Source organism: Neophocaena asiaeorientalis, unplaced genomic scaffold (genome assembly GCF_003031525.2).
Source record: "Neophocaena asiaeorientalis asiaeorientalis breed wild unplaced genomic scaffold, Neophocaena_asiaeorientalis_V1.1 scaffold264, whole genome shotgun sequence".
NCBI classification, from domain to species: Eukaryota; Metazoa; Chordata; class Mammalia; order Artiodactyla; family Phocoenidae; genus Neophocaena; species Neophocaena asiaeorientalis.
This window is the reverse complement of record NW_020185332.1, coordinates 2,153,350-2,169,504: the sequence shown is the minus strand read 5'-3', so window position 1 is coordinate 2,169,504 and position 16,155 is coordinate 2,153,350. Positions and strand designations below refer to the sequence as shown.

General features: G+C 56.5%; 1 protein-coding gene across 2 annotated transcripts in view; it reads left to right on the top strand.

Moving 5' to 3' along the window:
• Nucleotides 1-9,551, top strand: part of PLEKHO2 (pleckstrin homology domain containing O2) — a 22,697-nt gene extending 13,146 nt beyond the window's left edge. For both annotated transcript variants that reach the window (XM_024735280.1, XM_024735279.1), the window contains 3 exons: nucleotides 2,531-2,635; nucleotides 4,151-4,249; nucleotides 6,565-9,551. In XM_024735280.1, the coding sequence (XP_024591048.1) occupies nucleotides 2,531-2,635; nucleotides 4,151-4,249; nucleotides 6,565-7,590 (1,230 nt within the window). In that variant the 3' untranslated portion in view covers nucleotides 7,591-9,551. The remainder of the gene's footprint in view (nucleotides 1-2,530; nucleotides 2,636-4,150; nucleotides 4,250-6,564) is intronic.
• The last annotated feature ends 6,604 nt before the right edge of the window (nucleotides 9,552-16,155 follow it).

The following is a 16,155-nucleotide window of genomic DNA, read 5'->3' as shown; positions in this document are numbered from 1 at the left end:
CCCCCCCCCCCCCCCCCCAGCATCCACTCTCCTTTCCTATCGCCCTGGGTGTTCCCCTCCTCAGGGAGGCTGCAGGCTGGCCGGGAGGTCACATGACCCCGGCTGTCTGGTCCAGAGGACGCCTTTTTTTCCCTCTAATCAAATAAACAAAGACTCCAGTGTCTTGCGTGCCCCTCTCCCTCCTGCCTCCCTGTCCCCACGCCCCTGCCATGAGGTCACAGGCAGACGCTGCCAGGAAGCAGGGTGGCCTCTGCTGGGCCTTGCTGCCCCACTGGTTTCAGCCAGCTTGGCCCTTTCCTCTTTCCTGTCTCCTCTCTCCCCCTCCCGCTTCTTTCCTCTCTGCCATTTTGTCCTCCCCCCTTTTCCAGCCATGTGGGCCTTCTCTGTGTCCAGTCCCGTTAGCTTCTAACCTCCTAGTGGGGCCTGTGCTAGGAAGGGCTTGAGGAGGGACGTGTGCGGCCTTCAGGACATAGGGGTGGGGCAAGAGGAGCAACTTCTTGGTCTCCTGTTTGTCCCCATTCGGACCACCTTGTGGGATGCCTGGCTCATTCAGCAGGATTTCAGGGTTCCTTAGGGTGACGCTGGGTCCCATTTAACTTTGTATTCCCTCTCCTAGGGGAGCCCCTGGGCCAACACCCTCCCCCCAGCCTGCCTAGGTAGGCTGTCAATGGGAAAGGGTCACAGCTTGGGTTGAGTCCAGTGGTTGTGTTTTTGTCCCAATGAGGCCCTGAGTAGTAAAGAGACCTGTGCAGGTCTCATTGCAGGCTGGTGCGACTAGAACGCTGTGAACTTGACTCTCAGGCCAGTGCTCTTTCTCTTGCTGCATCTGTTGCTGAGTTCAAGTGTATGCCTCTCAAGCTCTCTGGGATGCTAAGTCCTGCACCAGGCAGGGACCCCACCAACTCAGGGCCTGTGAGCAGGAGAAGCGTAGCTGGGCTCATGGGCTGCCCTGGGTCACCTTACTCGCAGCCCTCATTCAGGGCTGGGTGGGCCCTTTCAGAGCCCAGATGCAGCACTGTCCCTTCCTGAGCCCCTAGCGGCCCTGATGGCTGGGCTGAGGCAGTTGCCAAGGTGCCCTGGGGTTTTCGACTTAGCTGCCGATCTGCTGCCAGGATCAAATTTACCCTGGTCATGCAAATGAGCATTGGGCTGTGCCTGGCATGGGGAGGTGGGTGGAACCAGGGCCCTGTGTGAGGAGAAGGCAGAGGCAGCCAGGAGGAAGTTATATAACAAGGATGCTGAGGGGGCCAGGCGGGCTGCATGTTACATAACTGGGAGAGCAGCAGGAGGGAAAGCGCTATCTTAACACCCGGGCAGGGATGGGCAGCTGGCGACCCGCCTGACAAAGAACTAGGGCTTCTTAGTGTCAGAGTGCGCAGTGGCCCCAAAACAGGAACCTTGGGCCAGTTCATTCATTGATTAGCTATTCATTCAGTAACCATTTCTGAGTACCTACTATGTGCCAGGCTGTGGCTTTAGTCATGTTTAATTCCCTCAGCATTGCTTTGTGGTAGGCGGTGTCATCCCTTTTTCCAGATGAGGAAACTAGGACTGTTTTGTCCAGAAGGAGATAAATGGTGATAATTCCTATTACTGAGCACCCGCTCTGTGCCCACTTCCACGTTTAACACTTTGCTACATCACTGATCTTCATAGCTCCCTGAGGCTCCGAGCCAGCCAGCTGTGAGTGCTGGTCTGTCCAGCTCAGAGGCCCTACTGCTGTGTCCACCATAGGGGCGGCTCCTGGGTTTGTGTGGCCTCACTCCTTCCACTGTTTCCTGTCTGACCATGGGGCCTGGCAGGAAGGGGCCTCTCTGAGCTGCCTTCTGATGCTAATGTAGGAGTTTGGAGCTCCTGCCTGAGGTGGGAAGGAACCCGTGGGGAGGCGTGGGATGAGGTTGGGTGTGAGGTCAAGTCATGGGGTTACTTTAGGCCACCTTGGCCAAGTCCCATCCCATCTGATGAGCCTCTATATGATGATCTATATGATGAGGGGGCTGGAATTGACCCCCTAATGCCCTTTCTCTCTTGCAGCCTGTGATTCAAGGCCAGAAAGGAGACCCTGGGACTTTTTCACTTGTCCAGGACTGGTTGTGGGGCCCACTGGGCAGCTGCAGGCGGCCCTGGTTCCAGTGGGCCTTCACCAATGGACACCCCTCATGCCTGTCACCTCTGTCATTGTACTTAGTCTGGTGGAAGTAGAGTGGGACTACTCCTACTTTACAGAGAAAACTCAGAGGTCAGGCAGCTGGTCTGGGGGAGTCACATGGAGTGAGACCAGATCTGGGCAAGGCTGATTCGAATCCAAATCTCTGGCAGCTGTATACATGGAGAGGGCCCCTTCTCTGCTGGATCTGTCCCCTCCCTTGCTCTGAAGCCCCAGTGTCAGACCTGATGTGGGGGTCATTGTGGTTTGCTCCTGACCAGCTGTGCGGGGGCAGACTTCAATCTGGGGTGGGAAGCTTCCTCAAGACCCCAAATGGGAACCCTTTTAAACATCTACTATCCACCCCACGCATGCCCCTTGCAGGTCAGCGACATCAAGTTCCAGGCATCCAACGGGGAGGAGAAGGAATCCTGGATCAAAGCCCTCAATGAAGGGATCAACCGAGGCAAGAACAAGGCTTTCGACGAGGTGCGAGGAGGTCCTGTGGACGGCTCTGGGTCTCCTTTCCCACCGTGTGTGATCTCAGAGTGGACCCTGCCCCACCCCACCCTGACAACCCCTTGATGATGTCACTGCTACAAACACTGGGGCACCTGTGGTTGTTACCTCGTTTAATCCTCACAACACCCCTCAAAGTAGGTGGTTGTGTTCCCATGTTACAGATGAGGACACTGAGGTGTAAGGAAGTTAAGTAACTTGTTTTAAGTTAAAACGTGGGTAAGTGGTGGGGTAGAACTTAACTGGGTGCAGCCATGCATCCTTTCCAACCCAGCCCCAGCCGGAAACAGCAGGAAACAGCAGAGAGGTCTGTGGGTGAGCTGAGAGCCTGACAGCTCACTCTTCAGTTGGGCGGTGAAGTCCAAGCTTGGCTGGCTCTAACCCTGGGCCTCCTTATCTGCTTGCAGTGGCCACCCAGCCCCCTGTGCTGTAGTGGCGATGGCAGCAGGGCCATGATCAGGCTTTCGGCAGGCAGGGTGTCCCAGGGGGCCAGATCTCCTAGGGAGGGTTTATCTTTGACATCATGGATTCATAGCTGTTTGGGCAAAAATGGGCTTGGGGGGGCCACCTAGAGTGACCCCTTGGATTGCAGAAGACTGAGACCCAAGGGGAGCGAATTTTCCCACACAGGTTCCCTCTTAACACCCAGGTTCCCTGCCTCGCAGCCATGGCTCCTGGATCACGTCTTACGTGACTGTGCCATGCTCAGCCCTCACTTGCTTGGGAAAGTGTCCCCATTTCGGGGGAGAGAGTGTTGGAGGCCACAGGAGCATGGGCTGGGTCTCGGCCCACAGCCTTGGCGGAGCAGGACCAGCTCCTCCACTGCAAAGACCCTCAGGTGGGCCTGAGCCTCACCTGTGGGCAGAAGAGTCTTAGCCCACCACCCCCCACCACAGGGCCAGGCTGCTCCGGGATTCAGAGTCTGGATTTCCCACGTGACTCTTCCTATGGCTTCCCGGCTACTCCCCACCCCCATTCCTTATCCTTAGAGAGGAGATGCTGCCCCCCAGACTCCCTGACCCCTGGGGGTGGAGGCCCTGCTCTTTCTTGAGCTATCCCCAGGGGTCCTGGGAGAGTGACTGGGGCCAGGGAAGGTCTTTTCTGGAAGCCAGGTACTAGGGGATCATGGGCTGTCTTCTCCCCGCTCCCCCCAAGCTAAGCGCAAGAGCAGCCTCGGGGCTGCCTACATATTGCAGTGGACTGAGGGGTGAGGGCTGATAGCCCACATTTGGGCAGGAAGACTGAGGCTGAGCAAGCAGCTGCAGAGAAGGGAGAGCCTCAGACTGCAGAGAGATGACACAGGCTGTGTAGAGGCGGGGGGAAAAGCAGGGAGGTGCCTCAAAGAGAGGGACAGCTGGGGCCCTTGACCCTGCCAAGCAAGGATGCAGGTGCAGACCCTGCCTCTGAGTCTCAGGTTAACGCCTGGGCGTTTCCTCCTCTCCTCAAGGCCTGCTGGGGACTGACATGGTTCCCTGTCCTTCCCAGGTAAAGGTGGACAAGAGCTGTGCCCTGGAGCATGTGACACGGGACCGCGTACGTGGGGGTCAGCGGCGCCGGCCCCCTACAAGAGTCCACCTGAAGGAGGTAGGGCCTTGGCCCCAGCTTGGGAAGGTTGGGAGTCAGATGAGCCTGGGACCACAGCTCCTTAGGTGGCAGCGGGCTTGGGCCACCTTTTTCCTGAGCACTCTTGGTATCGGGCTGCCTGAGTGGCATGCGGGGTGTCGGTGTGGAGGAGCGAGTGCTGTATGTCCTCAGGGAGTGGGTGCGCCTGCTTCCCGTGTTGAGTCCACGGGCCTTAACCCAAGCTGGTGCTGGAGGGAAACTGAGAGCCTGAGGCTAGTCCCCGCCTCTCAGAGCTCAGCTTCCAGCTGGAGAGGAGACCTGTCCACGGACTGCTCCAAGCAGCGCTGTCTAATTTTGGTACAGAGGGCGGCTCAGGCAGGCTGAGCAGGAGGGACCACAGAGGACCCACAGACACCTGAGCTGACCCTTGAAGCACGGGAACGGTTTCAGTGGGCAGACTTGGAGTGAGGGAGGTCCTGGGTGGAGGGAATGGTGCGAGCTTGAGGCCCAGGGCAGGGGAGTTTGAGGTGTGCCTGGTTCCTTTGGCTGGGAGATGTGTCTGGGAAGGTGGGGTAGTGGGGAGGAAATTGTGGAGGCCTTGAAAGCAGGAGTCGGGGGCAGGATGGATGGGAGGGTGCGTTGCAGAGGTCAGTTGGAGGCCCTGGGTAGGATGGGTCAGATTGATGGAGGGAAAGGCAGGGGGCCAGGAAATAGAGGCAGGGGTGGGGCCTCTAGGCCCCAGGAGGGGGTGAAAAGGGAGGGGCCGGTGCAAGAGACACTGGGAAGCAAGAGCCACCTGGGCTTGTGATTGAATTCGGGACTCCGGGAGGCGGACTGGACAAAGAGGGAGGGTTGTCAGGAGTGCCCCCAAGCCTGGAGACACGGCGAAGAGAGGCCCTGGACACAGGGAATGTGGGAGAAGTTATGGGCAAGGGGGAGGGGGAAGGGAGGAGCCCTTCGTCAGACCAGTGTTACTGATGGGTGTCGATAGTTGGGGGAGAGACCTTGGAGTCCAGGAAAGAACCTCAGCAGATGCTGCCTTTGGGGAATGGGGGGCAGTAGGGAGCAAAGGAAGAGGAAGCCAGAGAGTGGCGCATCCGGAGAGAAGGGCACAGGACTGGGGGTCATCAGCCAGGTTGGCAGCCACAAGTCACGAGGCAGGACTGAGGAAAAGGCAGATGGTGGCGTTTACAGCACATTTTCTCAGCTTAGGGCTGTCATGGGGTGCAGGGCTGGGGATGCTGGAGAGAAGGAGACAGACCATGGCGGGGAAGGAGGGAGACAGAAAGGGGCCAAGGTCATTGGAGGGTTTGCTGGTGAGATGAGATAGCCTGTTCATGTCTGTCAGCGGAGGGAAAAAAGCCTGCAGAGGGAGTGACTGAAGTAGCCAGAGAGGAAAGTCATGTCTGAGGGAGGAGGCCTAGGAGGTGTGGGGCAGGCCAGCCTTGGAGAGGGGAACCCTCTGAGAAGAATTCAGGGAGGCACTCGTGTCCAGTGATTGAGCGCATGTGTAGGCCAGGTCACCCTGTGTGTGTAAAAGGGAGTGAGGGACCTTGAGGGACCTTGGGAAGGGCCTCCTGCCCAGCCCCGCCCCAGGTCCTCAGAGGCTCCCTGGGAGTTTTCCCCATGATCGTGGGGCTGCTGGGTGTCCCTGTGGGCCCCTGGGGCCAGATGGGGCCAGCTGCCTGCTGGGTGCAGCTGTTCTCCTCTGGCACTCAGCTGTGGTCTGGGGCTGCCCGTGTCTGGGGCCACACGTGACAGCACGAGGAGAGTGGGCACCAGCTGCTGAGCAGCTGGGCAGGCGAAGGCTGGAGAGCTCTGGCCCGGAGGGCTGGCCGACCGGACAGAGGTCTGCAGGGCGAGCAAGCTCAGGATGGCGCAGGAGACCCACATGTGGGTTCTGGTCCTGTCGCCTGCTGACTGCGGGGACCCTGGGTGGGTGGTTGCAGAGAAGGAACCCGCCCAAGGCCCACAGCCAGGGTGGAACCATGTCCCCTGACACCCAGGCCAGCACAATTGCCATTCAAAGAGCGGCCTATCACACAGGCTGGAAGAAGCCAGGCTGGGGCGCTGAGAGCGCACCCTAGCTCTGGCTTCCTGGCCTGTGATTTCAAAACCAGGAATTCTATGGAAGTGAGAGACAGGAGAGGATTCATCAGAGAATCACTTTAGCTTCTAATCAGGTGGCTTTGGAAACCAGAGCAGAGGGCATGGAGAGTAGGGGGCCAGGGGCCTGGGTAGCCTAGATGGGAGGGCTTAAATACCCTGTAGGTGGGCACACCTGACCCAGTGGCTGGTCATCCAAGTTGATGCCCATATCCTGCCCCTCCACCCAGGTAGCCAGTGCAGCATCCGATGGGCTTTCGCGCCTGGACCTTGATGTTCCTGACAGCGGGCTGCCAGTGTTTGCCCCCAGCAATGATGTCAGTGCAGCCCAGCCCCGGGAGACACCCCGGCCGCCCATGCCTCCTACCAAGCCTTCCACAGCACCTGAGATGACCAGTCTTGGTGACGGAGTGGAGACCCCTGTAGGGGAGAGAGCCTCAACCCCCGTCCCAGCAAGCTCTGAGGCCCACCCTGAAAGCCGAGAAGACTCAGAGACTCCAGTGGGGGAGGACAGGGGCTCTGAGCAGCCCCCCAGCAGGGTCCTTCCTGACAAACTGAAGGTGAGCTGGGAGAGCCCCAGCCCTGAGGAGCCCCCTGACCCTGAGAGTACAGAACCGCCCCAGGTGCCCGATTCTGGGACTTCCAAGGCCGTGCCTAGGGAGGGTGGGAAGCCCGCTCCACCCCCTACACCCCCAGCCAAGATCTTATCGGAGAAACTGAGAGCCTCCATGAGTGGTGTGCAGGCTTCTGGGCCAGCCCAGAGTCCTGGGGCCTCTGAGCCCTCTGCCCAAGGCCCAGCACAGGTCTCGGTGAATGGTATGGATGACAGCCCTGAGCCCATCAAGCCATCCCAGGATGCAGGCACCCCAGGAACTTGCCCAAAGGATGCAGCAACGTCCACAGCACTGCCCCACTGGGACCCGCAGCCTCAGTTCCATCCCCGCTGCTCCTCCCTGGGGGACCTGCTTGGGGAAGGCCCCCGACGTCCACGGAAGCCTGGGGGACAGCTGTATCGGGCCCAGCTGGAGGTGAAAGTGGCCTCGGAACAGACGGAGAAACTGTTGAACAAGGTGCTGGGCAGTGAGCCGGATGCTGGGAATGCCGAGGCGCTGCTCAGCCAGGCCGTGGAGCAGCTGAGGCAGGCCACCCAGGTCCTGCAGGAGATCAGAGATCTGGGAGAGCTGAGCCAGGAAGCACCTGGGCTCCGGGAGAAGCGGAAGGAGCTGGTGACCCTCTACAGGAGAAGCGCACCCTAGGGCCTGCCAGCCCAGAGCATGGTCCCTCCCGGCCAGCTCAGTCCATTGGAGCCCAGCCCTGCCGAGAAATGTGCTTCTTTCCAGGCTGTAGAAGGGCCATCAGGCATGTCAGGGTTTGGCCAGGACCTGCAGAGACTCCTGGGATCCTTCTCGCCCTGCCCTGGCCAGAGGTGCCAAGTGCCACCCAGGGCTGCTCTCTGGCCGGGCCTCCAGCTCTGGGCTTGGGCTGGGAGCACACATGCGGTACCTCTGTGCTGGCGTGGTCGTTCCGAACAGCCCCAGGGCCCTGGCACAGCGCTCGGGTTTTTGAGGGCGGTGTCATCTCTGCTTCGCGCCCTCAATAGTTTACATTCCTGACTTCTGAATAGAGCACAGCTGAGCCCCCCTGCCGCCTCCATGTCCAGATGTTCCCAGGCAGAGGCAGCTTCAAGCCATAAGCAACCCTCCCCACCCCCCCTATTCCTAGTAGCTGCAGGGGCCTTGGGTCTAGACTAGAGGTTTGTCCTTCAGCTGAGTGAGACCTGGAACCCAGCTAGGGCCTCTGAAAGCAGGTGGGAGGCATCTGTGTGAGAAAGCCATTAGCTGTGGGGCCCCTCCCTGGGCCTGTTTCCTATTCTGCAGGCCTTCCCCTCTGGTGAGCCATGATTGGAGGACTCCAGGGTGGAGGAGGAACTGGAAGGGTCTCATAGTCTAGTCCCTGCCCCTGGACCTGCTTGTGTCCAGCCTTGCACATTCCTGTACAGGTGAACCCGATGTCGACATCAGAACATCCTGTATGTAATTCATTATAAATCAACCTTCAGAAGAGAAGCTGCCCCAACTTCTGTGCCTTCCAGATGGGATTTATATCTGGGTCTCTGTGGTTGCTTCTCAACCCAAACAGGTCCGGTACCCCAGTTATTTCTTCAAATGCCGTTGGGAGTGTGTTGGGACCTGAACCCACTTCCCTCTCCCCTTTCCCCTCACCCCTCTGGCTCAGGCTAGAGGGACTGCTCCTCCTGAACTTCTTGTGGAAGGAGCATTAGCTCCTGTCCCTTTCGTGGTCCGTGCCTGCACCCTGGGCCTCTCCCGAGCCCCTCCCCGCCGTCGTCTCGGGCTGCAGGAGCACATCCAGTCTCCATCCTGCTGCAGCGGCCGGACTGAGGGCAGTCTATAGGTGCAGAGGCCCTGAGGGCCACAGCCACTCTCCCTGGGGCCTGTGGGAGTAGGCGCAGCTTCTGACAGGCCTGCTCAGGGGTTTCTGCAAGTGCACTTTTGTTTACTGAAAGAGAAGGAGGGTCACAGCTGCGTGCCTGGCCTTCCTGCCCACTGCCTCACCCCCAGCCACCAGTCATGCCCTCTGAGGCCCGCTGGCACAGCTCACTGCCTTCTTCTCCTTGGTTCTTGAGGACAGTGGCCAGGGATTGGGAGGGGCACATGTCCACTCTGCAGCCTGTACTGGGCAGGGGTGGGGGCAAGCAGCAAGGTCATGGCTCGTGAGCCCGCCTTGGCCCCCCTAAGCCACACTCCTTGAACAGACTAGGCTCCCATGCCCCAGTCTGATGTCTCTCCATCTGTCTCCAGTATGAGAGCAAGAATGTCACCAGGGGCCCACAGTCACGTGGCCCCCTGCAGTCTTCCTTTGGGGAACAGCCTTGCTCCACCAGCAGCCTGGGCTGGCTGGAGCATTAGCCAAGTCACCTCCTTCCTGGGACTAGAGCCTCAGTTTCCTCCTCTGATAAGTGACCAGGCTGAGCAAGTAGCTCTGGGGTCACCTTAGTGGCCTAATGCCATTGGTTTCTGTGGAGTTCCTGTGCCTTGGCAGCCTGGACACGAGGGGGAAGCCAGCTTCCAGGGGAGGGGAGAGGATCGGGAATTCACAGGGGCTGCCTGGCCTGCCTCCTTGACGAGGGTGGCATTCCATGCCTTCTGCTTATGAAGCGCCTTTCTTGAAGTTTGGCAATAAATCCCTTTTCATGGAACTTCGCTGCCACAAGCCTGTTTGTTGGTGTGGGGACCAGCTCCAGGGCCTCATGGAAGCAGAGGGTAGGTGGTGGTTGACCGGGGCATCACCTTTCCTCCAAGCTCTCTTCAAGGGCCCACTTCCCATAGTCCAGGCTGGGGCCCTCGCCCTCCCTCAGTGCTCCACCTTCGCTAAACTTGGCCAGGTGCTCCAGTCTCATCCCCTGCCCCCAACATGTTTCTACAGCCCGGAGGCCAAGTGTCATAGGGAACAATGCTTTTCAGTTTTTAAAAACTTCATTTGGAAATAATTTCAAGCACAGAGAAAAGTTGCGAGAGTAAGTATAGTACAGAGAACACGCATATACTCTACTCAGATTGACCTGTTGGCTTGTCTTTCGAGTGCCTTCTCTGTAATACACAATTTTTTTTCTGAGTCTTTGGAGAGTTAGTTATCATGGCCCCTTTCCCCTAAATACTTCAGTGTGTATATCCTAAAAATAAGCATATTCTCTCATTAATCTTAGTGCAGTTATCAACTTCAGTAAATTTAACATCGATAGAATACTTACTGTTCATATTCTGATTTTGTCGTTAGACCCAATAATATCGTTTAACCACATGTTGCCTCCCGTGTAGGGTTGAATATTACATACATGTCTCTTCGAGTCTCCTTTAATCTGAAATGTTTCCACAGCCTTTATCTTTCATGATGTGGGTATTTTTGAAGAATACAGTCCTCCCCGGCTTTTTAATAGAATATTGTTCCTTTGGGGTTGGTCTGCGGTTACTTCACAATTAGATCAAGGTTATAGAGTCTTAGCCAGAGAACTGCGTAGGCGATACTAGGTCCTTCTCAGGGAATCACATCTGGAAACACAGCCTCCATCCGACTTTTACTGGTGATGCTTATTTGGATCACCCAGTCAAAGTGTCTGATTTTTCTGTTGTATGGTTACATATTTTTCTCATGTAACTAATAAGCAATCTGGGAGACTTTTGATTAAAGACCATGCACAAATATGTTGCACCACATCAAAATTTCCCCTTAGATCTAATCTCCATTGATGATGCTTGCCTGAACAGGTGTTTCCTATGATGGTTCAAAATGATTCCAGCTGTCATTTTAACCTCAGAGCCTGGTCCTGGTTGGGGTGATCCTGGGCCCTGCCTTATGCCTGTGGCACCCCTAATACATCTCAGCAGGACCCCAGGGCTTTGCTGAGTGCTCTTTGGAAACCCCTGGGCCAGTAGACAGAGCTCCACTCAAGTCAAGCTGCTGGGAAGGTGTCAAGTCCCACCCAGGGGCTTCAGTGAATCTCAGCCTCTCGGGGCCTCAGTTTCCTCACCCATAAAAGGGAGATTGCAGTGCCACCCGCTCCCCATGTGGGAAAGCACCACAGTGCTCCCCAAAGGCCGGCTCCCTTCCTTATCTGTGAGGGCTGCTGGAAAGGCCTGGTGGTCAACACAACAGGAAGCACCTGGCCCGGGCTTATTGACTGTTCTATGACTTTCGTATCCCTCCTGAATTCCCCTGCCACTGACCTGACGTGTGTCCACCATACCAAGTGGGTGGCCTGCAGAAGGTGGGCCATTTCACCTTATCATTAAGGAGGAACCAAAGTAAGGGAGAGAAGTCCCTTTATCGACGGGGGCATACTCCCACCCTGGCCCAGGAACAAAGTCTCCTCCCGAGTGACGCCTTGAAGGGAGCAGCTGCTGGGAAGGTGTCAGTGGCCAGCCAGCCGCAAGACTGAGGAAGGATGTGGTGAGAACTTTCTTTCCTTCTGGCCCTAGGGGCTGGAGGCCTGTGCAGAGAAACAGAGCCTTTTTCTTTTGAATACGCGTCCCCGATATCTCAGTGGCCTGAAGTCCTGTGGGGTTTTGCAAAACACAGGTGGCTGCCTTCAGGCGGGACCCAGGACAGAGCGGGAGGGTCTGGTGGGGAAGGGGACATCCAGATTGCCCCTCCCTCTGCCCCCACCTGAGCCTGGACCCTGGAAGCTCCCTGTGTCTTTCTGGAGCCACCATATTTTATGCCTTCCAAGTCCTGTGTTCCTGCCTCCCAGCCTCCCTGACCCCTACTCTCATGTCCCAGACATGAGGCAGGACTGTCAGAAAAGACCTCACGAACTCACTCAAGTGGAGGTTTCTGTGATGTTACGAGGAGGCTCTGTTGTGGGATGTGGAGGGTGGAGAGGTGATGGTGGAAATTCTGCCCTGTTGTCATAATTGTGTTTACAGGAACAAAGTTCCTGGAGGAAGCAGCAGGGTGTAAGTAGAAAAACATGACTTTAGATTTGGAGGCAGACATATCTAGATTCAAACCCCAGCCATGAATGAGTGACCTTAGGTAAAATGTGCCTCAGTTTTTCCTGTCTGTCAAATGGGCTAATTCTCCCTTCTTCACAGGATTGTTGTGGAACGCTTAGCCCATGGTCTGCCTCACAGAAGATGAGGTTAGTAAACCCCAGCCACCCGGCCTCACAGAGCACCTACTACTTGGCAGGCCTGTTTTGGTCTCTCACGAGGAAGATGTATTTCTGTTCACTCCTTTGACAGCTTAGGAAACTGAGGCTTAAACAACGTGCCTAGGAGACCACAGGTTAGTGTTGGGACCTGGGATTTGACCCTCTGGGTTCCTGACCTGGGCTGACATTCGACTGCTTCCTGTTTCTTCTCTGGAGAGTCTCTGACTTCAGATGGACACTCAGCCCAGGGGAATTCGGGCTGACTTGGGGCTTGGGGCATCCCCACCTTTCCTGAAGGACACCCTGAGGCTGGCCTGGCTCTCCACCAGCCAGCCAGGGCCCCAGGGAGAGGCTCGGGAGGCCCTTCCCTTATAAGGACAACAACTCGGCAGTGATGAAACTTCTCGGCCTCCCGGCTGGGTGGGCGGGGGAAGGGAAACGACAGGCTCCAACGGCTACGGCTGAGAGCCTGAGCCTCCACAGGAACTCGCCCACGAGCCTCCCCTCTCCCCTTCCTGTCGGCTCTGAGTGGGGCTTTCCAGAGGGTCCCACTGGCAGGAGTGGGGAGGAGAAGCCAGGGCCTGGGATGTCAGAGTGGGTGGTGACCCATGGAGGGAAGATGAGTAAACAGGCCGAGAGAGGGGACAGGACTCTTGCAGACCCTGCAGGAAGCATGCAGTCTGGACTCCAAGCTGTAGGCCTATCTAGCCCAGCCCAGCCCTCAAGCTGGTCAGGCAGGGCAGGAGAGAGAGAGTTGGGAGGAGGAAGGAGAAGGCCCTTGGGCAAGTGTCTCTCTCCCTTCGCCCTCTAAGGTCAAGTCCTAAAGGGGAGGAGAGCTGGGTGGGGGCTAGGCAGCCTGCAACAGGACCCTACCCTCCTCCTTCCTTAGCTGTGGCCCAACAAAACCTACCAGCCCACCGTCCATCTGAGAAACTAATTGAGGAATCACAGGATATCAGGACTGATAAGGATCTCTGAGACCATTGAGTACCTCCTGCTGGTTTTAGAGTGGAGGAAGTAACAGCTCAGAGGGAGGACCTGAACTTGCCCATCTGTTTTGTTAAAAAAAAAAAAATTATTTGGGGGTGCTTTTTCTTGGTTTCCTATTTAAAGTTCCTTTTCAACAAATCCCAACTTGTTAGTTGAAGAAAAGGACAAAGGGCTTTTTCCACACCCAGGTCTGGTTAGCTCTGGTGATCGGTGCTTCCTTGGAGACCCTCGGGTTGGCAGTGGGGGTGAGGCCAGATCCTAAGGGGGAATCAAGCGTAGCAGATGGAGAATCCGTCTCTGACACGGCTGTGCACAAGCTGTGTGACCTGAAGCAGCTGCTCAACCTCTCTGAATCTCAGTCTCATCTCTCTCAGCAGCGTGATCTTGAGGATAAAATGAGGTAATTTCGATAAAGCATCTAGCTCAGAGGCTGGCACAGAGTAAGGGCTTAGTAAATGGGTAACAGTACTGTGTGTCGGACACCCACGCCTTGCCAACATTACATTAGGTCCTGTGGATTCCAAGTACGACAAAATGAGACAGACATCCTGACTCGGCAAACACAGTGGGATCAGCCCCGAGTTAGAGGGGCGAGTTCTGCAGCAGCGTAGAGGAGAGATCAACAGGCTGCCTTTGCTGAGGGAATCAGACAAGGCCTCATGGAGGAGGTAACCTTTGACTGGGCCTTGGAGGAGGAGTAAGAGGTTACCGAACAGGAGCTGGGGAGAGTATTTGAGAGAGGGAACAGCACGTGCAGAAACAGAGAATCACAGCATATTCCTGGAACTGGGCAAATTCTGTGTAGTATCCTGTAGTAGGAGGTGCTGAGGGAAGGGTGAGGGGATGGGAAATGAGGTGGCAGAAGGCAGGGGATCACGACGTTCCCCAGAAAATTTGGACCAAAGGGAGTCATGGGAGGGTTTTAAAGAAGGCAGGGACAGGCTGCAGGGTGGGGACTGGAGGCAGGGAGACCAGTCAGGGGGTGGTTGCGATGGACCAGTTGTGGAGTGGTGAGAGCCTGAGCTGGGACACTGACATTGGAGGTGGAGTGGAGGAATAGATCCTTTTTAGGAAGCAGAATAGGGGATTTTGGGTCTTGTGGATGCGAGAGATGGAGTGGGGGGAGGGGAATCAGAGATGCCTCACGGGGGTGCTGGGGGTGTGGAGGTGCCCTTTCCTGAGATGGGGAGTATCCGGGGAGGGGCAGGTTGGGGAGAGAACAGCAGCTGTGCGGAGTAGTCCAGTAAACTACCAGAACTGGGCTGGGGCAAATCTGAAGGTCACAGACATGTAGACGGTGGGTGATTGAAGCTGCAAGGATAGCAGAGTTATATCTCATGTGTTACTCAGGATTAGATTTGACTGTGACTGACAGGAGGCCATGGCGTCAGGAGAGTTCATCAGAGGCTAAAATCGGCTCTGGGGGAGATAGACAAGATAGCAGTGACTCAAGTTCAGTCCTCCCATGTGAGAAGTCCGGCGGTAGAGCCCATCTCTACCACAGCAGCTCCATGGTCACCCAGGACCCATCCTCTTTCTCTCTCACCATGTGTTCTGCCATCTTAGCACTTGCCAACAACTTCATGACCCATGAGTGACCCAGCTCTGGTTATCATACTTGTATTCTACCCAGTGGGAATGGACAAGAGGTCATAAGGACATACACCTTCCCTTTAAAGACACTTCCTGGAAGTTGCACTTCTGCCTACCTCTCCTTGGCCAGACCTTAGTCACATGGCCACACATAACTGCAAGGGTGGTCTTGCACCTTGGTCTCTGACCCTGGTGGCTATGTGTCAGCTGAAAATCAAAAGTCTTATTACCAAAGAAGGGAAGAATGGATCTAGAGCAGTGGTTCTTAACTGGGGACCATGTAGTCCTCCAGGGGACATTTGGCAGAGGCTGGAGATATTTTTGTTTGTCACAACTGGGAGGGGTTTCCAGCGGGGGAGACCAGGGATGCTGCTAAACATACTACAAGGCACAGGACAGCCATCCACAATATCTGGCCCAAAATGTCAGTCGTGCTGAGGTTGAGAAACCCTGACCTCGGCAGACAATTTATAGTCCCATTGCCACAACCAGGAAAGTGAGTGCAGAGTGAGTGGTCAAGTCACTTGTGGGCCGGCAAGACATCTGTCCCCCGTGGGCCACATGTCAGGGGGGTTCAGGAGCTCAGATCTAGGCTCAAGGGTTTTGTCAGATTTGCCTCAGCTTGGAGGGGCTTCTGCCCTCTTACAAAAGCAAAGGGCCTTTGTTTGTTTGTTTCATTTGTGTATCTTTGTTTTATTCGTTTCTTGATGTTGGGCTCAGAAGTGCAGATTCCCAGGCTGGACTCTCAGGGAAGGGGCTTGTTTAAGCTATAGGTGTTTCTTTGCCCACCAGCTGCCACCCCCCGCTCCTGGCTGCTGGTGAGGGAAAAAGCCCCATAGTCTGGGCCGCCAGGGCCAGGCTTGGGCTCAGTCCCTCATTTACAATGAGACATCATCAGGCCTCTTCCCCCAGTCTCCTAGCCACAAGCCAGGGCTGGGTGGCCCAGGAGAGGCCCTTGTGGCCCTGAATCTACAGAGACGCCAGGGCGGCTTTGCTGGTTTTGCCCACAGCCCTGGGCCGGGCCTTTCTGTGCTTCCTCCCTCCCAGGCAGCTTTCCAACAAAGTCAGCGTTTCTGGGCTCCTCCCACCTTCATTTCCTTCCCGGCCTGTGGCCTTGGGTCTGAAGGGAAGCAGGCCTGCCCAACTGTGGCCAGTGCCAGGTCATGCTGGGCTTAGGCCTCTGGGTCCTCAGAGTCCCCAGGACACGATGTGGCCAAGAGTGTGCCTGTCTGTGGGTGGGGAGTGTGTGAACAGCTCTACCCCTGGGGAGGGCTAGAGAGAGAGATAGCCCCCAGGCCATTCTGAACTGCCTGGGGTCCCTGCTGTGGGTGAGCAAAGGTCTCCCCAGGCCAAACAGCCGCCCACTCTTCTCTGGCTATGCAAAGGCCTCCTGAAAGAAACTGACCTCAGAATCACGTGTTGGACCTGGGCCAGGGTCAGTCTCCACATGGGTCTGGGAGGCAAGCTATCCGCAAGCTCAGGAAGGGATAACTCTGGCCTCCCAACCTGTTTCTGGAGACCCAGAGGGACCTTGGAGATTTTCAGCACTTTCAAATATCCAAGTTCTTCA